This window comes from Lentinula edodes, assembly GCF_021015755.1.
Source record: "Lentinula edodes strain Le(Bin) 0899 ss11 chromosome Unknown C8R40scaffold_20, whole genome shotgun sequence".
Classification (NCBI taxonomy): Eukaryota; Fungi; Basidiomycota; class Agaricomycetes; order Agaricales; family Omphalotaceae; genus Lentinula; species Lentinula edodes.
In genome coordinates, this window is record NW_025764326.1 from 652,754 (window position 1) to 672,325 (window position 19,572).

Genomic DNA, 19,572 nt, shown 5'->3' on the forward strand with positions numbered 1-19,572 from the left:
AGAGTCGGGCCCTGTTACTAGCACTTCTGTGGGTTTTCAATCGCTCTAACCCAATGTTGAGCGAGCAATCAAGGACCTTTGTTCTGAAATCAAGACCCTAGAAATTAGGGGAGAGAAGAACGAACACTCGTGTGATGTCTTTCATATCGCAAGATCCTGAGTGGCTAATGAACCATGCGAAAATTTTCCGACGCGACGCATGTGACCTCTCAGCTATACAGTTTATGCTTGCATAATCACGGCGAGTTGCCGGCTTCTTTCTTGTTGTTTGTACAAGTTGTTGCAACCTCGCTCTCCCTCCTTCGACAATGGGCTGTTAGTCTTAATCGCTGTATCCTCAACGCTGTGCTCTTGCTGATTTTTATGGGTCTTTCTTAACAGCCAACAAACCTCGTGGACTTCAAGCCGCTCGTAAGCTAAGAAATGACCGCAGGGAAAACCGCTGGGTGTGTTCTTTGTCTTATCTATGAGGAGTTTTGGCCTTGGGCTGAAGATTTATTCGATCCCAGGCGGACAAAACGTACAAAAAGCGTGCTCTAGGAAATATCTACAAAACCTCACCTACAGGAGGTTCCTCTCATGCTAAGGGGATCGTGCTCGAGAAAGTCGGTGTCGAAGCCAAACAGCCTAACTCTGCCATCCGAAAGTGTGTCAGGGTACAGTTGATTAAGAACGGAAAGAAAGTCACTGCGTTCGTTCCCGTGCGTATTCTGATTGCTGGCACTGAACATCCCGATCAATTGACTTCATAAAGAACGATGGTTGCTTGAATTTTGTTGATGAGAACGACGAAGTTCTGATCTCCGGTTTCGGTCGTCGTGGAAAGGCCAAGGGTGATATTCCCGGTGTCCGATTCAAGGTCGTCAAGGTGTCGGGTGTTGGTCTTCTTGCACTTTGGAAAGAGAAGAAGGTTCGCTACGTATCATTTTTCACACCGTCAAGTATCTAACGTTGGGCTCGTCTTTCTAGGAGAAGCCTCGATCATAATCGTGCTCCCTTTCAGAAAATGAACTACGGTTATTAACTATCTCTGGCTATTGTTCTCCTTTACGCCTATATGTCCATGCCACTGTATTGTTTCTCTATGCTCTTGTCAATCATATCCTTCATGTAAATTGACCCAGAGAACGTATAAAGAGATTAACATAGTGCGATGTAACCGGAGCTTTGCCATTGGTCGAAGTAGCGGCGATATAAGACCTATTCTCACGTCGTATTACAGTAACCATCAAGATTCAATGGAAATTGGGGTCAGAATGTCTCTTCCACGACCCCCTCTCCCTGCTCGACGAGGCAGAGGTGCACCTCCCCCTCCCCCTCCTCCTCGACCCTCATACGTCGTTAAGCCGGTTTCTCAAGATGAAGAAGAAAATGCTAAGCCTTTAGGTATCGCTGCTCGGATCGCGAGCTTACAGTTGAAGCAGGGCTCAACATCAACGGGGAAATCCACTTTACCACAGTTAATCACCCCAGAAGAACTGTCAGAGAAAGAACTTGAAGAACTTACTTTGCCTCCTGCGCCGAGTCGGAAAAGCTTTCTTCCGGCCGTACCGCAATCAAAACGTCCTACTTGGGACGAGATTGAAAGTCGCGGTTCCGAATTCGTACGTGCTGTCAGTAGGAAACCTCCCCCAATTCCCTCATCCGAACAACCTCTACCCGCGAAAGGTACCTCTACTCCTCCCTTTTCTGGAAGGCGATTACCTCCAAAACCAGTTCGACTCCCTACTCCTCCCCCAGAGCCTGAAATAATATACGAGGAGCCAGAGCAGAAAGAATCTAGCTGTATAAAGTGCTATGACTTTTCGTTGGTAGATGAACATGCTTCTCTGTTCCCTCGACACAGTGTCACTTCACTAGATCATCTTGCCTATGATCTAACTTCTCCTTGGGAATCAGAGACCGAGAAATTTAGAGCAATCTTCACTTGGCTTCATCACAATATCGCTTACGATGCAGATGCATTCTTTTGCGGTAATGTCCAGGCTTCCACTCCAGAATCCATACTTCATTCCGGTCTGGCTGTATGTGATGGCTACGCCGGTCTGTTCGCGTTCTTAGCTGAACGGTCCGGACTGCAAGCGATGAAAGTCACTGGACATGGAAAAGGTTTTGGGTATACACCTACCGAGTCAGGCGGTCCTGTGCCTCAGTATCAAGGAAACCATGCTTGGAATTGTGCTTTAATGGACGAAGAGTGGCGTCTCATTGACAGCTGCTGGGGAGCAGGTGCTGTTGATAGCTCAGGATTTTGCAAGGGCTTTAATCCAGTCTGGTTCACTTCCACTCATGCTGAGTTTGGGAAACGTCACTATCCTGAAGACCCTGCGTACCAACTTATATCAGATGAAGAAGGTGGTCCTATATCTTGGGAAGACTATATCCTTGAGCCCGAAGGGCCGTTGCTATTTAACGACTTCCATACCCATAAATTCTCTCCCCAATACATGCAGCCTTCAACAAAGTATATCCAGGGTGAATCCTGGGTTAGCTTTCACCTCTTCAAACTTTGCGAACATTTATCGACTACCGAAGCGGATAACTTCGTCCATTTCATTAGTTTGCCTGATGGAAGTCGGACACCACTTGTTCTCAATGACTCGGGAGGGTGGAGTGCCACTGTCTATGTACCAGCAGGAGGAGATGTGTCTCTGTTCTATGTCAAAGAGATTGGCGGAAAAGATGCTAGAGGGCTAACCATGAAGGATTACAGTGCAGCTGTAGGTCGGAAAGCCATGCAGTTTGGAGGATTATGTAGATGGACTTTGACTTGAAAAAAAGTCCAACGTGTCATTACTACTACGTTACTAAATTACTCGGACGACAAATTTTGTTGCATACAAATCATTAACAAGGCACTGGTACCCCCATTCCTTCAAGATATTTTTTCAAATCCACGATCAGTTCCAATTGTTCATCGACGCTCAAACCGCTGACGATTTTTTGCAGAATGGAGCCCACCGTCACGTTGTGCTGGCGAATCAGACTGCTGTAGTAGACATACATGAATACCCCCATCAAGAATCTACGGGGGGAAAATAATAGTAATCCTCGTCGTAGACGTATCAGAAAATCAACATACTGGCAATCCATGCGATCTGTCATACCACCGTGTCCAGGAATACTGTGCCCGAAATCTTTGATATTGAAAGCCCGTTTGAAGCCTGATGCGAAGAACCCTCCAAAAGGAGCTACGAGCGACGCAAAAAACGACATTGACAAAAGATGAAGATGGTAAGGCACATATGAGATCGAAGTGATTTGCGTTTGAAGCTTTCGAAGATACTATTAGCACCGGAACGAACAGAGTCAAACGGGAACATACTGTAGTAGAGAGGACAGTAGCAAGAGGTGTTGGGATCTGCCAGTCCTTCCATACAAACACTGGATTGGGGACACATTGCACATTGCTCCAAGCGCTGACACCGAGGTCGTGGACCGGACATATCATATAGTTGAAGCGCATGAAATAGGATCCCCACAGCAAGCTGAAGAGAACTGTGCTAATGAAAGCACCCACGAATCCCTCGACAGTTTTCTTCGGAGAAAGCTTGATCAGCGGTGTTCGTCCAATGGACATTCCCCAAATATAGGCAAATACGTCATTGCAAATAACGAGGGAGGCTGGTACCCAGAACCAAATTAAGCCTTCGAGGATGTTGTTTACGATAAAGTGACTATATAGGACGTGTTCAGTATTTCACAGCTCCATGATGAAGAGCAAGCACCTTGAAACAACGATGAGCAGCAAGCTCATGTGGACCCAGCAAAATAAACCGAACTGCTTTCTCAAATAACGTTTTTGGAGAGATAACACAAAGCCCATAAGGCCAATGGTATAAAGTGCGAAACTGATCAGTCTGTGGTTGGTTGCGAAGGGAAGAAGTTGTGCTTCAGAAAAGACTACATGCTGAAGGAGGACGCGATGTGAGCTTTGCGACGAAATTGTCAGAGGCTGAACGCACCTTGAAATAGTATATGATACTCTCTCCGTATAGGAAATAGTTCGTGGCAGCGAAGAAGTACCAGTTCAGCGTCTTGCTCCAAGGGTCCTTGCCTTCGACTTCGTCCCGTTTATCAGATTGCGCCAAGAGGAATAGAGCAGTGACTTCGCGATATACAAGTGTTTGACATAGCATGACAAGCAAGACCATGTATGCATGGCCCATAAGTAAGAGGCCTGAAAATGTGTTACTATATGAAACCATGACATTGAACGAGGAGACGCACCAATAAAAATTCCAATCATGATAAACGTCCATAATGTACGCGTAAATATGTTCTGCCTCTTTTTTACATTCTCCGGGTCTGACGGAGGGGCGTCTTGCTTTGAGGAAGGTGCCTCAATGGGTGCAATAGGTGATGCTTCCAACTCCGACGACGGTCCTGGTTCTGGCGTTGGCATAGAGTATGAAAGTTCCATGGGGTCTTTGGAAGGAGGTGCAGCCTCTAGAGGAATTGTGACCGGAGGTTCGAGGGCATGATTTGAGACGACTGTAGCTTCGTCCACTAAATCCACAGGAGGCTCTGGTTCTAAGTCTCCTAGATTTCCAGTAAACGAGCCAGCTTCTGCTGAATCTGAGGAGGACACAGCATTCGCAGTAATTTCGCCATTCGGTTTTTCAGCTGCTAGTGAGTTCAATTTTTCTAAACGGGCTGCTTTAGCTGCTTTCTTCATGGCAGTCTTCGACATTTTGACAGGTGGAGCTGGCGGTTCTGTTGCTGCACTACAAGATGGAACATGCTCATCCGTTTTAATAACGGAAATAAAAAAACTTACCTTGAAGTTGTAGCACTAGACTTTACCTCCGATTCCGAAATCTCCTCTTCACTCTCCTCTCCGCTAGACTCTACACTTAGAGCAGCAAACATAGATCTGGAGGCAAAGCGACTCTGAGCCATGACGAGATGATAGAGCGAGAGCAAGAATGAATCTCTCAATAAATGACCGTGCCGGAACGCGCGTGTGCAGTCTGCAATTGAATAACGATTTGTACAAAACGATTGTACAAGTAACAGAATTTATGATCCATAAACATGCTTCTAAGTAATGTAACCAACGAAGAACATTTGAATGCTGCAATGTTCTTTCCCCGAATAATAATGAATGATGTGTGGTTAACAGTACAGAGCTCTAGAACTTCCACTCGGTATCAACTTCCATAGCCCAAGGAACTGTACAACTCCACGTTAGGTTAGGTTCCGCGAAAGAAGGGCTTATACGAACATTTGACCTGTAGCGTCTTGGAGAACAGCTTTTCAATTGGTACATCATGTATTTTGCACCAGGAAGCGGTGATACTAGAGTGATCAAGCATCAGTGAACATATCAAACTGGGAATATTCAAGTTACCGAGGATCCAGGTAGTTGATTTTACTAAAATGAGGATAACGCTCAAACTTTGAGGCGAGGATAGGTCAAACTGAAAAGTCAAACCCCGCACCTGGTTCCAAGAGCAACTTCTTTGCCTTCGTCACGATCCACCATCTGCAATTTGAAGCTCTTAATCCTCTCAGTCAACTTGTCAATACCTTCCATAAGTTTCTCGGGTGTCTTGTTACCCTTCACCGCCACAGTAGTTTTACCTCGTTCTTTGGCAAGTCTCTTGAACTCTTCTTCAATATGTCGTATGCGTGCCTCAAGCACTGAATCGAGCTGTGGCTTGAGATCATCCTCTGTCAGTTTCTCGTTCTCCTTCGCAAATTTCTTCTCTGCCTTCTCGATCTCCTTCGATTTCATCTGCTCCTCGTACTCTACAATCCAGTCATCATCTATGTCTGACTCGTCTTCCTTATACTTGTCTATTTTCTTGTACTTCGAATCCATGCCGAACAAGCCATGCCGAAGTTTCATACGATCATATTTAAGTCCTTTATACTGCGAAAGAGGGTTTGAGATGATGAAGCTTCGGGTGGAAATCAACCTACCTTCTGTCGCATCTTCTCCATCGACTGGTCGTGAGTCTTAGGTACACTACGCTGATGGTTACAAAGAATAGCAACAAGGCGATTTGCCTTGTTGTAAGCATTCAGTTTCTCCTGTAAGGTTGCGCCCTCAAGATCGCTTTCGTCCAACAGCCGCTGGAACGTAGCTGAGGCATTGTAGGTACGAAAAACCTTGGCGGTCAGGCCTTTCATCTCGGAATTCAGATGCTTATTCAGGGAGGCCGTCTACTTGTTATGTTAGAAACAAGGTTGTTAGCGAGGTAATAAGTTAACCCTACCGTGACACGGTCAAACAAGCTATCGTCATCTTCCTTGTTCTCCTTGAAGATCCGGATGTTCTTAAAAATCTGGGCATCGACAGCGACTCGATTATAGTAACGAATGGAGTCTTTACCCAAAAAATCGAAGATGATGAAGTTCGGGGACTCAAGAGTAACATGTTCACAACGGAGTGAACAACAGCCAACGGTGTCAGCTTCATCTTCGCCTTTCTCGTTTCCAGCACGAAGAGCAAGCTTGTCTATGAAGTACATAGCAGTAGCCCGTTGTCGTTCTGCCATGACTTTAGACCGTAGATCGCCAGAGTAGTTAGCTCGTATGCGATCGACATAATTCTGAAGAGGAACGCGAGCGGCAAACTGTTGAGAACGCGAACTAATGCCTGAATACATACAGATTTATTCACCTTAAGTTCTCGGGCTTTCTCAAATTTCATCATATCACTTTGGCCCTTGAGAGAACTACCCGCTGCCAAAAACACATATTTGTGACTTTGATTGATATTTTCGGTCCATGTCGCTAGCCAGGTAACGGTATTATCGTGTTGAATAGATTTCCACTTGCCCGGCATGTTCGGAATAGGTACAGGAGCATCCTTGCCAATGTTAAGGGTAATATCTTCGGGTCGCACACGGAGCTACGAACCACGCTATTAGTAGACGAAAGTACAACCATTGAAAGGCACTGACTTTGAGAGAACCTTTCTTCGGATGTTCACCGCGACCTCGGAATAGCCCCGGAGGTTCAACTCTGAAGTTTCCAACTTTCTCCTTGCGGCCATCCAGGAGACAAGTAGTGTACTTGAGCTCCATATCATCTTTGGCTTTCTTGAGCTCCTTCTTCTCAGAAGCACTCAACGCCTTTTTCTTAGCTTTTTCCGACTCAAAATAGTCGAACATGGGACGGAAATCGCACTTCTCAAACGTCGTTATCTTGGTGCCATCCAGCTGTACATTATTTAGCAAGATCCCTACTTCGAGTATCGACCGCTTACAGGAGGATGTTTTTTCAATATTTCCTTCCAGTCGTTGAAGAAGTTCTTGTTAAATACGGTGTCCTTCGCGTGATCAGACTCGATCAAAGCACCATAGAAGCCTGCAACCTCTTCGGATTCCGGAGGAAGACGAACATCCTTTCCTATGACGGTGAGATGTTAGACACGACTGAGTACAAATAAGAGTAAGTCCATCAGGCCCACCGTTGTACTTCATCTTGACATGGGACGGAAGTGACTCGTATGGAGGAGGAAAGATGACACCGTTATGTTCAAGAGTCTGCCATTTGACAGAGCCATCGCCGTTGGGATCTGCCTCCCACCACCTATACACTTCTTCTTCTTGCTCTTCTTCTTTTTTCTTCTTCTTTCCTTTGCCCTTGCCCTTGCCTTCGTCTTCGCCGTCGTTTATCTCTCTTGCCTTCGCTTTACCATTGACCTTCGAAGCGGGCTGCTCAACATCCTCTTCCTTCTTCGCCTTCTTTGCGGGCGTCTTTCTAGCTGAGGTCTTTTTAATGATGGGCTTGTCCTCGTCAGAGGACTCTGCCTCACTTTCCGGCTTGACTTTACGCTTCCGGGCAGAGGACTTAGGAGCGACGATAGGTATATCGTCATCTGAAGACTCTTCCTTTTTTACTTTCTTCCGGGGTTTCTTCTTCTGCGGTTTCTTCAAATAGCCGTCATCGTCAGATTCTTCCTTCTTAGTACCAAGACGTTTCGACTTGGAAGCCTTAGAAGAAGGGACTGTAGTGGCTGCGACGGCACCAGGCATCGGTATAGCTGCTGAAGTGGGCTGTTTAGCAGGAGAAGACGCGAGAGGAATATCATCCTCGTCAGAGGACTCGGCATAGTTGGATTTCTTGCGTTTCAGATTTCTCCTAGGTGGTACAGTCTGCAACTGGATAGTTAATGAGTCAAATTATTGAGCTCAACAACAGACAAGCAGTTTTCACCAAACTCATATCTTCATCGTCACTCATTGGTAAGTGGGAACCGTTACCGATGCCATTGGCGTGGCCATTGAGGTCGACACCATCGCCCATGGTGCTGTCCTCGTCAGATAACGGTCCAGAGTCTGTAGACATATGTCACAGCGAGACGAGAGCTGAGGAAGAGCAAAAAGGGAGTAGAAGAAGGGATGTGGGACTTGGAAGAGCGTGGTGCCAAGTCAAGTTTGACTTGTCGATTTTTATGATTTCGGACTCACTGAAATCATGTGACATTCTGGCATGCTCTTTCAGTTTCCCCTTGGACGGGCAGTGCGTTCAATTCGCCATATACCACCAATAAGGTCCTTCAGTAATGTCTTCCATGAGTTGTCTAGTCGTGGTTTTATACAGCAAGTGACCAGGTATATACGTGTCCTGGAGAGTGTTCATGTTCATTCATGGAAATATAGTCCCACAGAGCTAGAAAATGCGTTGCGCTCACGACAAGTCATATATTGCGGTGTTGACCCCACGGCTTCTTCCTTACACATAGGGAATCTCGTTCCTTTGATGTGTCTACTGCATTTTCAACTTCACGGGCACACCATCATTCCACTCGTGAGGCGCGCTAAATCTTCGCTGATGAATTCTACGGTTGAAAATATTCGCTGCACAGATAGGTGGCGCTACCGGTCTCATAGGAGATCCTTCGGGAAGGAAGACCGAACGAGGACCTGCGAATGCTGCGCAGATCGAAAGAAATGTTGGTTTGTTAAGTGAAAGCATCAAGAGCTTCTTTCGCAGTGGGCTCTTGTATGCAAAGAGTCGTCTTCCCTCTGCCTCGGATATCACATCCGACCCAGAAGTCAAAAGTAATCTGGAATGGCACCAAAATTTCACGATGCTTGAGTTCCTGCGTGTTGTTGGCGTTCATGCTAGAGTAAACACCATGCTAAACAAAGAGAGGTACAGTTGTCATCTTATACACAAGGCGCTTTGCTGATTCTGATTTTATTTCATAGCGTTAGAACACGTCTCGATTCAAGTGCCGGCATATCCTTCACAGAGTTCACCTATCAGCTACTCCAGGCATATGATTTCTATCACCTTCATAGTGCCTTTGGCTGTACCGTACAGATTGGAGGCTCAGATCAATGGGGAAACATCGTGGCCGGGCTCGAGCTCATTAATCGTTTGAATCCATCAAAATCCTCAGAAGATCAAAAAGCATTTGGTATAACTACACCTTTGCTCACGACCGCTTCTGGCGAGAAGTTTGGCAAGAGCGCAGGGAATGCGATTTGGCTGGATCCCAAATTAACTAGTGTCTTCGATCTTTACCAGGTGTGCTTCTCCGAACAGCCAATGCGATGAATTCTCACTCGCCGCAAAGTATTTCCTCAAAGTTGAAGATGCGGATGTGGAAAAGTATCTAAAAATCTTCACATTCTTGCCTTTGTCAGAGATACAAATGGTGATGGAAGTACACAAAGTAAGGCATTTGATCTACATATATGCGGTTCATTTGTTGACGTTGATATAGTCAGAACCTGATAAAAGAACTGCACAAAGGCGATTGGCAGCTGAAGTGACTGAGTTAATCCATGGGGGTACGGGACAAGTTGCAGGTTCCACGACGCAAACCTCTCATCCTCTTCTCATCAGCTCCAGGTGTACTATCCGCCGAAACAATGTCCAAAACTGTGTTTAGACATCCCAACTCAAAAACTCGCACTTTAGACGCCCAAACTCTCATTGACGCCTTTAGAGGTGATCCTCGAATGACATTGTGTGAAGACACGGAGTTAACCTCTGTGCCTGTGGTGAAACTGGCCTCGAAGTACGGCCTCGTATCATCCACCTGTGAGTACGCATGTAATTGACTCGGTTTTCAGTCATCCCTCATTCATTCATTACGCAGCTGCTGCCCGACAACTGGCGCAATCAAAAGGACTTTATTTCAACGATCAGGTTGTTCCAGACATACGGTTTACTCTACATAAATCCCATTTACTGGATGGTCGTGCGGTGATGATCAGAGCTGGTAAGGACAAAGTTATACTACTTGCCACTGCTGGTAATTAGCATCATTTTATGATATCGTGATCCAAGTAATTGTTGGGATATCTATACACATACACTAATCGATTCGGATTGCACTGTACAGTTTGCGAACCGCCCAGTACGAAGCTAAAGAGAGATTGGAACTCGTTGCAACGGTTGATATTAGACGTGGCATACCTAGAAAGCCGATTGTACCTGATACAGGGCGATTCAGTCAGCAGAATCGGGGTATGGCAAGAAAATACGAACCGGTTACAAGGAAATCCAGAAGAGCCAAAAGGAGGAGATATCCCTGGATATAAATGCATAACGAGTTATTCGACGCAGAGTAGGCAAAGGCTACTCACCATATAGAGCGCGACACTCGAAAACGAGCCTAACGATAACCGTGATGCCCAATAGAACAGTCCGTAAGCCAACACCCAGAAAGCATTGCCTCCGCCAATCAAGAACGAACGCCAGTGCCATCTACAGTGGAAGTCAAAACACGTTCGGATTCCCCCGAGTGACCCTCAAGCTCACCGGTATTCTTCAGCGCACAGCATGAAGTACGTGAACAGGATACTGACTGTTGCAACCGTGATGCCCATGACGCCAGCTAAGATGGACTGTGAGAAGATGATATGATAAAAATTGAGAACGGGACTCACCCGTCAATGCCACGAAGCCAAACGCATAGTATGCCTTCGAGGCAAACAACGACGACATGACAAAATAGAGCTCAACAAACGCGGCACCTTGAACCATAAATTCAATCTACCAGAGTATCGACACGAGAACAGATTGATTTACCAAAAGGAAGTATACCGCTCAGCAAGGCCGCTGACTAGAAACTCGTGTTATATTGGTGAATACATAATCGTAGTCAAAATAAAAAACGCACCCAAGGTCGAAGATACTTCGGGCTCGGAGGAATCTGGCGGGGAATGGGGTTGACTCTCCTGAACATATAATGAGTACAAACGACCAATCGTGAACAATTTCATCATACACAGGGTGGTGAATAGCCTATGAAGCAACTGTCAGTACAGACCAAAGATATTAGAAATGAATCTTACACCGTGTTTTGTACCATAATAAGAACCGACAGCGGATAACGGAGCTGAAATACCAAACCAAAGGAGAGCAATCACAAGCAGTGTACCTAAACACCGGTCCTTGATAAGATTTCGTTGACACAATAAAATACCACAAACCAAATGGAACGGCACCCGAGGAGTTGGCCATAAGAAGGAAGAAGTTTAACAAGAATACTATCATGAAGACGATGCTGTTTGTCAAAAGTCAGGAATCATGCTTTTGCATTGTAAACTATGACACACGTAGGCAGGCCAGTGGCCGTAAGGAACGCATTTTTGCGCTTGTCAGACCCACCAAGCGAACTATAAACACGGCTCGAAACATATCCACCAATGCTAGTGTGTACAACATCAATGTCGCTCCTATTGCCAGAATAAGAATATAGGAACGCACCATCCGAAGAACGAGAAGCACACCATCATCACGGTGGCCAAAGAACCACGGTTTGAAGGAGAAAGGAAACCCAATAACGCAAACACTGTTCAACAGACACTCAAACAAACAGTGAAACAAGAACGTATATATTCAAACCTAAAGTTACTCCAACCATCGAACAGAGTTGTGCACCATTTCCGGACATAATGCCAAGAAGCATGGGATGTGAAGGTTGACGGAAAACTTCCCCGTGTACGAGTTTCCAACCCCAATCTTCTTGAACATCCTCCTGTATTTGGAGGATGTCAGTCAATGTACGAATTTTGGTTGAGACACGTAAACCCACACTCATGTCACTTGCGTTGTACCTAGAAATCTAAATAACAAGAAAATCAGCGAAAGATCACAGATTAACAAAACCAGTACGCACATCCCGGGAGACGCTACGATAAAGAATCATAGAGACCATGACGAGAAGAAATACGACAATGACGATAGAGTTAACAAGACTAAACCTAAGAACAATTCTCAGCCAGAGGTGGTTGGACATATGAGAGCGTGTATACCAATGGATTCTAGGGTCAGCTATTTTGAGATAATTGTCCCATCGAGTGGCCCAAGGGGTCGATGAAGCGTTCCACGTTACACGATAGGTGTAACGTACAGTCTGAGATTGTGTTTCGCTCAGAACCAGTGGGCTGATGTTTTCGGTATCACAGGTTGCCGGGCCTTCTTGGTCACCTCCAATACTGTAGGGCCACACTAGGACTCCGACGATGCGATAATCGCCAGGAGCGTACTCGTGATATCTGCGAGGGACATCCGTAAGAACATGGCTGGCAGTTTTAAGCAGACCCGGACCTCAGTACGATCTCGTAGTGGTTATTTAAAGCCGGCATTTCCTCGAAGGGTTCGTCGTCATTTCCTAGATTGAAGCCAATGTCAAAGAACAGTTCTCCTGTCCTCAAGTCAATCTTCATTTCGGCTGCAGGTAATCCGTCAATCAACCAGTTCAATGCATAGTCTTCTACAAATTTTCAAATGAGTGACCAAGATTAGCGACTCGGGATAGATATCAGACGTCAGTTAACACACCTCGTATTCTGTCGTTGATGAATTTCGCGCTCTCTCCGTCCACAGTCGTTTTACAGAGAGTCTGACACGTCTGGTTGCTCTCTAGCATTTTGATCTGCGACACGCGTTAGCGGAGATACCAGAGTGGCAGTAGTTCCTACTTACATCAAACGGGGAGCTGAAAATGCGGTCTCCGAAAAGGATTCCACCCAAACTCTCGGACTGTTTTACTGGCCCTCCATCTGGCTCGCAGAAATGGAATTTCGGATTATAGTAATCATCTGATTACTGATGAACTTGGAAATTCTAAACACTGATGTTCAATCTCACAATTAATTAAGGATTTCTTGGGGGAAGGTTAGTTTATGTAGTCCATGACAGTACGCGAAACGCACCAGTTTTGCGTCGTCCTTTCCTGAAATCATAGGAGTTAGAGCGTTGACGAAAAGGTCTACTTGCTCTCCTTGAGCGTAGTTTCGAGGCGCAGCGCCAGGCAGGTAGAATGCATTGGAGAAAAAAGCGAAGGATGAAACCGAAATGGCCAAGGGTATAACCTTCATGATGACAGTGAAAGAAGGACGGACAACGTTAACACAATGCGTCGGAATAATTACCCGATACGGTCTGAAGCGGTTAGCCGGCCGCATTTAAGTAGGCGCCGGTCAAACGCCCAAAGTTTGCCGCCTTCTATTACTTCAAGTTAGTATCAGTTCTCTTCTCTAGATCGCATGGAGTTCCAAGTGATTCATAAATGCCCTACCACTCGCGCTCGCGTCTCACGCATGGTCTTGGCTCGTAAATCTCACTTGCTCAAGAAACACCTCAATGATTCGTTGACCTGATTGTAGATGGGGAAACCGTTCTCCCTACGTTTATGCCCGTAGCAACTCAAGCAGCAATAAAAGGCCTCACGCCGGAGCAAGTAGAGTCATTGGGAATCAGCCTCATCTTGAACAATACTTATCATCTCAATCTACGGCCTGGAGTTGATGTTTTGAAAGTCGCTGGGGGAGCCCATTTGTTCGAAGGCTGGAGACACAATATGCTCACTGTATGTGTACTAAAACCCAGAAATGTTCATATCCTTATTTTTTTTTTTTGCTCTGTCTTAGGATAGTGGAGGATTTCAACTCGTTTCTCTGAGCAAGTTCACTACAATCACGGAGGAAGGAGCCGTGTTCTCAAGTCCATTTAATGGAGAGTCCACTATATTGACAGTTAGTATCTTCTTTAATATATAAAGCAGCTAACCGCTGGCATTCAGCCAGAAGAAAGTATCTCTATCCAGCATGCAATAGGTGCCGATATCATCATGCAACTTGACGATGTGGGCAAGTGTAAATCGCTTGTTGGGTATATCATTCTCTGATTTCAACTTTTAGTGCCTAGTCTTCTTCAAGGTCCACGCGTTGAAGAGGCAATGAAGCGGTCGATAAGATGGTTGTTCAAAACTTTTCGAATCTTCCGGCCATGACTCATATTATCTTCAGGCTAGATCGTTGTATACAACAGCACGAGTCTGCAGGAAGAAAGGACGCGCAAAATTTATTCGCAATAGTACAAGGAGGGTTAGACCCAAATCTTCGCGACAAGTGCCTAGATGGTATGTTGGAACGTAAGGATCGAGTATCAGGTTATGCGATTGGAGGTTTATCGGGAGGGGAAGAGAAAGGTCTCTGAAATTGTGTTCAATTTATCAAAAAGCTACTTATATCTGTCCCAGATGTTTTCTGGAAAATGTAGGGCTTTATCATACCGCTGAGGGTTATGTGCTCACTTAAAGCAGAATCAAACAGTGTGCAGATAGACTACCGGAAGATCGTAAGCTTGCATTTCGCGTCTTATATATTATATATATCGTTGCTCAATTTCTTGTCAAGGACCGCGCTATGCTATGGGAATCGGCTTTGCTGAAGGTGGGTCTTACACTCCAGCGTGACATCCACGACAATCTCAGATTTCTCGTAGATCTTCTCGTCTGTATAGCGCTGGGCATTGACATGGTTAGTTGAAACGCTTCCTTTCAATGCAGAATCTTGATGGATCCTCATTCGAACGCCAAGGCAGATTGCGTTTTTCCAACGAGGACAGCTCGATTTGGAGTTGCTCTGACGCATACTGGGCCGATTAATTTGAGTTCGTTGTATTCCACTCGTTTCACTCTGGTATTTCATGCCTGATGCCTTCCAGAATTGGGAAAGCATGCGAAGGATTTCGACCCTATAGATTCCACATGTCCTTGCCCAACCTGTAAAGATGGCACTTCGCGAGCCCTTCTACACCATATCGTCACACACGAAACTACAGCGGCGCACGGTTTGGACTAATGCTTTTGTTTCATTTGATGAGACCACTAATCAGTGGATATCTTCAGCTTTAACCATACACAATATCGTCTTCCAAGCGCAAGTGATGGGTCGAGCTCGAGAAGCTATCATAGCTGGCACTTTTCCTGATTATCTCCTGTCTTTCTTTGCTGGTTATTTTGGAGACCGTGGTTACCCTGAGTGGTGCGTAGCAGCACTCCGGAGCGTTAATGTGGACCTACTCCAAAATTCCAAAACACCTATGGTGCCAGGAGGTGGGGCAAAATGGGAGTATTCTGACGCGGCCTGATAATATACGCGCAAAGTCGTTAAGGTTGTTCATTCTCTATCCCACACAGCTAGGTTACGGTAAGGGAAAGGAGTCCATTACAAAGTCCATTAAAAAGTCCACTAGAAAGTCCATTATAAGATCCATGAGGATAAGTCCATGAACCGACATCGTCATCCATTATGATCTTCAAAGCTTCAGCCAGTCTTCAGAGAGCATTACTGGTATTCGCCACAATAGAGAATACAGGGCTGAAGTTGCCGGAATCGCCGAACACTTCAAGGAGGATGAGATCCTAGTATGACTGATTCAAACTTTGGCTACTCACGAACTACACTGTAATCATCATCAGGGGTGACGGATGGAACGATAAAGGACACGTTTCCTGCTAGGATGCTGAAATTCCCGGCGAGCGTCACTGGTTTTTTTTGTCAGAATAACTTTGAATGAACAAGTACCGTGCGCTGCCACTGCACATACCGTTCTGGGTTAGATTCCCCTTCCTCAGTAGAATCTGTCCAACAGGATTCGTGATCTGTGCTGGAGGAGAGGATACATTCCTTTCCAGTTACTTGAGGCTTGAAGCCTCCGAACTAATTGAAGCTACTCACCATGTCACAGATTCTGTGTTTCCAATGACCCATGTGTCCCCTGCTATCGGTGTTAATATCTCGGGAACATAGACGTCTCTGGAAATTAAAGAGACAGGATGGGCATGAATCAAGGCAAGGAAAGCAAAGACGGCGACAAAGAAAATGTTGAGAGTCGTGAAGTTCATTATGAAGCTTTTTAAAGCGAAGTAAAAGAACGGAAGAAGAAATGAAGAAAAAGCAATAACTCAGTTCCTCATCTTATATATTCATAAATTCTCCTCCCACCACGTTTGACTGACGTGTATGAGCGGGTATTGGAGCCCGGACAATGCCTTTGGTAGTAGGCAGTGGCAGCACGTCATTTCTGCTCAAATGACTGCGTATCGCAGCACTAAAGCACTGCGAGGCCGTTCAAACGCGTTTCGATCCACCAAATTAAACGTAGGACTCAGAGCAACAATTTCTCTAGTCTCGCGAGCCAGAATTCACTCATGCAATTTCTCTTTGATTATATAAGTTACGCGAGCGAAAGCGGCATATTAGTGATACCTCGAGCCGGGGATGGGCAGGGGAGGGGCATTCAGCGTTTCTTTTTACCGTGAATGATAACTAGAAGTATGTAATTAACGTCTTATCATCTCGAAAGGTTCAAGAAGTAAAGGGTCTGCCTTTAAGAGGTTAATGAAACATATCATTAGAGCGGTATACTATCGCCTTCCCTTACGATGACTTGGCGGACGATTATTCTTTGCCTTTCGTTTCTCCTGAACCTTCCGCGATTTGCGAATGTCTTCAGCACTCTTAAGCTCCGACTTGACTCGTCCAACCGACTTTCCTCCGTACCGACCTCCGACCTTTGTCCGTCCTCCCTTGACTTGGGAAGAAGACACACCGCCTGAGTTTCCTGCCTCAGCATCTCCTCGCTTTTTCAATTGCCTCGACTTTCGCTCGTAATCTTTGTTACGTTTATCGAGCGGCTTAGATTCAGTGATCTTTTGGTGCTTGAACCGGTGTCCACCAGGACCAGACATTTGCCTAGATCGTACCCCTTCACCCTCAACTTCACCTACCCTGGGCAGACTGGAATGAGTCTTCGCTTTCCATTCATCAAAACGACCGCTGCGATACGTGGCGGGAAGCTTTGTACCGCTCTCCGTTTTCACCATCTTGACATTGTCGGAACCCACCCCGCCACCTTTGACAAACTTCTTCTTCTTCTTGTCCCAGTTCAGCTGGCGTTTTTTACGGTCTGCGACGCCCTCATCGCCAGCGAGATCAAAAGTAGCCCCGCGGGCTTGTTCCAAGAATGACGCGCCATCCGTTAGGGAGTAGCTGGGGGACGATGGTTTGAACTTTGACCAAATTCTACGGGTAAAAGGACTCACCCTTTCTCAGTTAGAGCATCTTTCTGGTAATGAGACATGTAGAATTCCTGATCCCGGAAACCTTTATTTTTGCTAGTGTCAAACACAGCCTGGAGAGTATATATCGGTACCAGTAGTCAACACGGAGCATGAACACTTACCGCGATATCGTCCTCGTTTGCCATCTCCAGGTTTTTGCTAGTAGAAGCTACAGCGTCCAGAACCTCATCCTCGGCCAAGGCCGATGAGGTAGCAGCTTGAGCTCTTTGTACAGATTTAGTGAGGGCCTTTCGGCGCTCCTTCATCAAGGCGGCATTGGCAGTACTGGCTTTCCCTTTTGTGCCAATTTCAAATACGGTTTCCGCAGGTCTAAAAGAGTTCACAGCGCGTAGAAGCGTCTGCTTAGCTTGCACCTGAGCACGACGTTCAAACTCATTTGAACCTCTAAGTAGTACAGGGTTAATGCCAGTGTCAGATCCTGCCAAGATCCATTTGGGGTCTTTGATCATCTCCTTGGCTCGTTTGTAGCTTGAAGGGCTAGCCTTCCCTTTACTCCTCTCGTACATAGATTGCGCTCGTTTCATCACATCGCGCAACGAAGGCAGAGAGTGGTTGGCATCGTCTAGCGACTTGAGATACTCCATGTCCTCATCTATCCTGCTACGCTCCATTGGGCCGAGAACCATCGACTCGGTGTAAACCTGATCGCCTTCCTCTGTCACTTCACATTTTAACGGCCGGCCAAGGAATAATTGAAGGTCTATCAGGTAAGGAAGTTCGGTATGGGTGACAAACGACCACGCCCAGCCTTGACGACCAGCCCGAGCAGTTCGACCGACGCGGTGGACAAATACTCTAGCACCGTGGGGGAAGTCGTAATTGACAACGTTCTCGAGAACAGGAATATCGATCCCGCGAGCAGCAACGTCTGTTACGACTAGGATACTCGTCAGTCCGCGGCGAAATTGGTCCATCTGATATGTTCGTGCCGCCTGATCGAGAGAGCCGTATATATGAGAAACAGCATACCCGGCTGTAGTCAAAAGATTTAAGAGATACTCGACATGGTGTTTGGTGGCCACGAAAATAAGGGTTTGATGAGGCATTGTTTCCCTCTTTTTGGCCTTACCTTTGCCCTTGTCGTCGTGCCTTTCTTCTTCCTCCCGTTGTGATGAATCTATGAGTGGAACCTTGATAACATCCCTGAGAAGAGACACCAGGCATGCATCTTTTTCTGCCTGTTTGACCGAGAAAAACGCCATCTTCAGATCGGGACTGATTTTGCTTTCAGCATCAAGCCGTACAAGTTTGGGGTTCTCTAAACCGGCTTTAGCAAATTCAACGAGGGACGTGGGCAGTGTCGCGGAGAAAAGTAGAGTCTGTCGGGATGAAGGAAGCCGGTGGATGATCTCGGTCAAGGATGTCTCGAAACCCATCTCAAACAGACGGTCAGCCTCGTCGAAAACGACGTATTGGACGGATTTCAGGTCAAGGTTCATTTCCACAATCAAATGGAGTAGGCGACCGGGCGTGGCGATTATTCTATATTGTACATATAAGCTATATCCCTAGAAAAAAACAGATTGGCTTACACGTCTGGATTATTCGTCATCATCTCGAACTGCTCGTCCAACCCTTCTCCCCCCACAATTAAGCCCCAGCGCAAACCCTGACCCTTGGTATCTTCTTCTTTGGAATCTCCAGCATGGTCACCTTTGCCATGATTCCATCCTCTTGCCAATTCTTTCCCAACTTTGAGAATCTGGAGTGCAAGTTCTCTTGTCGGAATTAGAATAAGAGCACGGGCACCAAACGTTGTGGCATGACGCCCTCCGAGGCGTTGTACCAGAGGAACTAGGAAGGCAAGAGATTTTCCAGAACCTGTACGAGCCATGCCTACAAGATCCTGAGGGGGATTAGATAGCAAGGCTGGGATAGCCAATCGTTGTATGGGAGTAGGTATTCGGTAGCCCTGGAGACTTAGTGAGCGAAGTAATGAAGGGAGAAGACCTGGAATATGTCACAGTTAGTTGATTTGTCTATATTCTCTGTTTAATTCTGGACGTACCCATGGATTGGAAGCTACCTCCACCGACTTCACCCTTGACGAGTTTAGCTTTACCCTTGGTTTTTTTAAGCAGTTCAGTACCGCTTTTCACATTGTGCTTTGCCATAGCATCCTGCAAGAAAATGCTGAAATCCTCCTCGCCATCGGACTGATTTTGTTGGGAATTATTTTTTGATCTCTTTCTGGTCAGTGCTGAGGAGATGTCAACATC

The 19,572-nt window shown here is 46.1% G+C and overlaps 9 protein-coding genes across 9 annotated transcripts; 4 read left to right on the forward strand and 5 right to left on the reverse strand.

Annotated features, from left to right (window-relative positions):
- Positions 1-308: 308 nt before the first annotated feature.
- Positions 309-987, forward strand: C8R40DRAFT_1171365 (ribosomal protein S12/S23; the record flags this gene model as incomplete). Its single annotated transcript, XM_046231694.1, has 5 exons — positions 309-315; positions 382-446; positions 510-701; positions 755-910; positions 970-987. The coding sequence occupies 5 exons, from the start codon at positions 309-311 to the stop codon at positions 985-987; spliced, it is 438 nt and encodes a 145-aa protein (XP_046085868.1).
- A 797-nt stretch (positions 988-1,784) lies between these two features.
- Positions 1,785-2,774, forward strand: C8R40DRAFT_1047171 (uncharacterized protein; the record flags this gene model as incomplete). The annotated part of the gene is made up of 1 exon (XM_046224424.1): positions 1,785-2,774. A coding segment is annotated over one exon (990 nt), but the record flags the coding sequence as incomplete, so codon positions are not given.
- Positions 2,775-2,847: 73 nt separating this feature from the next.
- C8R40DRAFT_1046719 (cytidylyltransferase family-domain-containing protein) lies at positions 2,848-4,405 on the reverse strand (the record flags this gene model as incomplete). The annotated part of the gene is made up of 6 exons (XM_046224382.1): positions 2,848-3,025; positions 3,083-3,273; positions 3,326-3,677; positions 3,729-3,910; positions 3,966-4,180; positions 4,231-4,405. The coding sequence occupies 6 exons, from the start codon at positions 4,403-4,405 to the stop codon at positions 2,848-2,850; spliced, it is 1,293 nt and encodes a 430-aa protein (XP_046085870.1).
- A 601-nt stretch (positions 4,406-5,006) lies between these two features.
- C8R40DRAFT_1108007 (uncharacterized protein) lies at positions 5,007-8,423 on the reverse strand. The gene is made up of 11 exons (XM_046228239.1): positions 8,173-8,423; positions 7,424-8,117; positions 7,220-7,362; positions 6,915-7,172; positions 6,632-6,862; positions 6,225-6,560; positions 5,929-6,171; positions 5,445-5,878; positions 5,354-5,377; positions 5,228-5,301; positions 5,007-5,175 (listed from the first exon to the last, which is right to left on the reverse strand). The coding sequence occupies exons 1-11, from the start codon at positions 8,302-8,304 to the stop codon at positions 5,135-5,137; spliced, it is 2,610 nt and encodes an 869-aa protein (XP_046085871.1). The 5' UTR covers positions 8,305-8,423; the 3' UTR covers positions 5,007-5,134.
- Positions 8,424-8,521: 98 nt separating this feature from the next.
- On the forward strand, positions 8,522-10,233 carry C8R40DRAFT_1171369 (uncharacterized protein; the record flags this gene model as incomplete). Its single annotated transcript, XM_046231695.1, has 8 exons — positions 8,522-8,562; positions 8,619-8,766; positions 8,825-9,114; positions 9,171-9,492; positions 9,542-9,640; positions 9,692-9,758; positions 9,814-10,011; positions 10,070-10,233. 8 exons carry the CDS (start codon positions 8,522-8,524, stop codon positions 10,231-10,233), a joined length of 1,329 nt encoding a protein of 442 aa, XP_046085872.1.
- Positions 10,234-10,288: 55 nt separating this feature from the next.
- C8R40DRAFT_1047002 (Nonaspanin TM9SF) lies at positions 10,289-13,301 on the reverse strand (the record flags this gene model as incomplete). Its single annotated transcript, XM_046224406.1, has 21 exons — positions 10,289-10,355; positions 10,458-10,504; positions 10,560-10,680; positions 10,735-10,810; positions 10,863-10,949; positions 11,005-11,038; positions 11,096-11,153; positions 11,204-11,220; positions 11,271-11,356; positions 11,409-11,482; positions 11,535-11,627; positions 11,686-11,770; positions 11,824-11,956; positions 12,014-12,043; positions 12,098-12,182; positions 12,234-12,476; positions 12,529-12,694; positions 12,763-12,856; positions 12,907-13,022; positions 13,072-13,087; positions 13,137-13,301. 21 exons carry the CDS (start codon positions 13,299-13,301, stop codon positions 10,289-10,291), a joined length of 1,893 nt encoding a protein of 630 aa, XP_046085873.1.
- Positions 13,302-13,409: 108 nt separating this feature from the next.
- Positions 13,410-15,364, forward strand: C8R40DRAFT_1108011 (tRNA-guanine(15) transglycosylase-like protein). Its single transcript, XM_046228240.1, has 13 exons — positions 13,410-13,536; positions 13,590-13,792; positions 13,854-13,958; positions 14,006-14,072; positions 14,124-14,181; positions 14,232-14,413; positions 14,465-14,480; positions 14,528-14,562; positions 14,622-14,657; positions 14,710-14,744; positions 14,805-14,877; positions 14,932-15,057; positions 15,116-15,364. The coding sequence occupies exons 1-13, from the start codon at positions 13,470-13,472 to the stop codon at positions 15,355-15,357; spliced, it is 1,245 nt and encodes a 414-aa protein (XP_046085874.1). The 5' UTR covers positions 13,410-13,469; the 3' UTR covers positions 15,358-15,364.
- Positions 15,365-15,565: 201 nt separating this feature from the next.
- C8R40DRAFT_1030542 (uncharacterized protein) lies at positions 15,566-16,069 on the reverse strand (the record flags this gene model as incomplete). Its single annotated transcript, XM_046223140.1, has 4 exons — positions 15,566-15,612; positions 15,665-15,754; positions 15,808-15,896; positions 15,948-16,069. Coding segments are annotated over 4 exons (348 nt in total), but the record flags the coding sequence as incomplete, so codon positions are not given.
- Positions 16,070-16,375: 306 nt separating this feature from the next.
- On the reverse strand, positions 16,376-19,367 carry C8R40DRAFT_306111 (ATP-dependent RNA helicase DBP10). Its single transcript, XM_046234652.1, has 4 exons — positions 18,886-19,367; positions 17,455-18,835; positions 17,315-17,403; positions 16,376-17,261 (listed from the first exon to the last, which is right to left on the reverse strand). The coding sequence occupies exons 1-4, from the start codon at positions 19,185-19,187 to the stop codon at positions 16,637-16,639; spliced, it is 2,397 nt and encodes a 798-aa protein (XP_046085876.1). The 5' UTR covers positions 19,188-19,367; the 3' UTR covers positions 16,376-16,636.
- Between the last annotated feature and the right edge of the window lie 205 nt (positions 19,368-19,572).

Coding starts and splice junctions, on each gene's coding strand:
- C8R40DRAFT_1108007 (XM_046228239.1), bottom strand. CDS start 8,304: ATGTCTACAGACTCTGGACCGTTATCTGACGAGGACAGCACCATGGGC. Junction 8,118..8,172: donor ACGATGAAGATATGAGTTTG/GTGAAAACTGCT, acceptor TTAACTATCCAG/TTGCAGACTGTACCACCTAG. Junction 5,879..5,928: donor TGGAGAAGATGCGACAGAAG/GTAGGTTGATTT, acceptor CCTCTTTCGCAG/TATAAAGGACTTAAATATGA.
- C8R40DRAFT_1108011 (XM_046228240.1), top strand. CDS start 13,470: ATGGAGTTCCAAGTGATTCATAAATGCCCTACCACTCGCGCTCGCGTC. Junction 14,878..14,931: donor TACTGGGCCGATTAATTTGA/GTTCGTTGTATT, acceptor GATGCCTTCCAG/AATTGGGAAAGCATGCGAAG. Junction 15,058..15,115: donor CGAAACTACAGCGGCGCACG/GTTTGGACTAAT, acceptor GGATATCTTCAG/CTTTAACCATACACAATATC.
- C8R40DRAFT_306111 (XM_046234652.1), bottom strand. CDS start 19,187: ATGGCTCGTACAGGTTCTGGAAAATCTCTTGCCTTCCTAGTTCCTCTG. Junction 18,836..18,885: donor ATGACGAATAATCCAGACGT/GTAAGCCAATCT, acceptor TGTACAATATAG/AATAATCGCCACGCCCGGTC. Junction 17,404..17,454: donor CAAACGAGGACGATATCGCG/GTAAGTGTTCAT, acceptor TATACTCTCCAG/GCTGTGTTTGACACTAGCAA.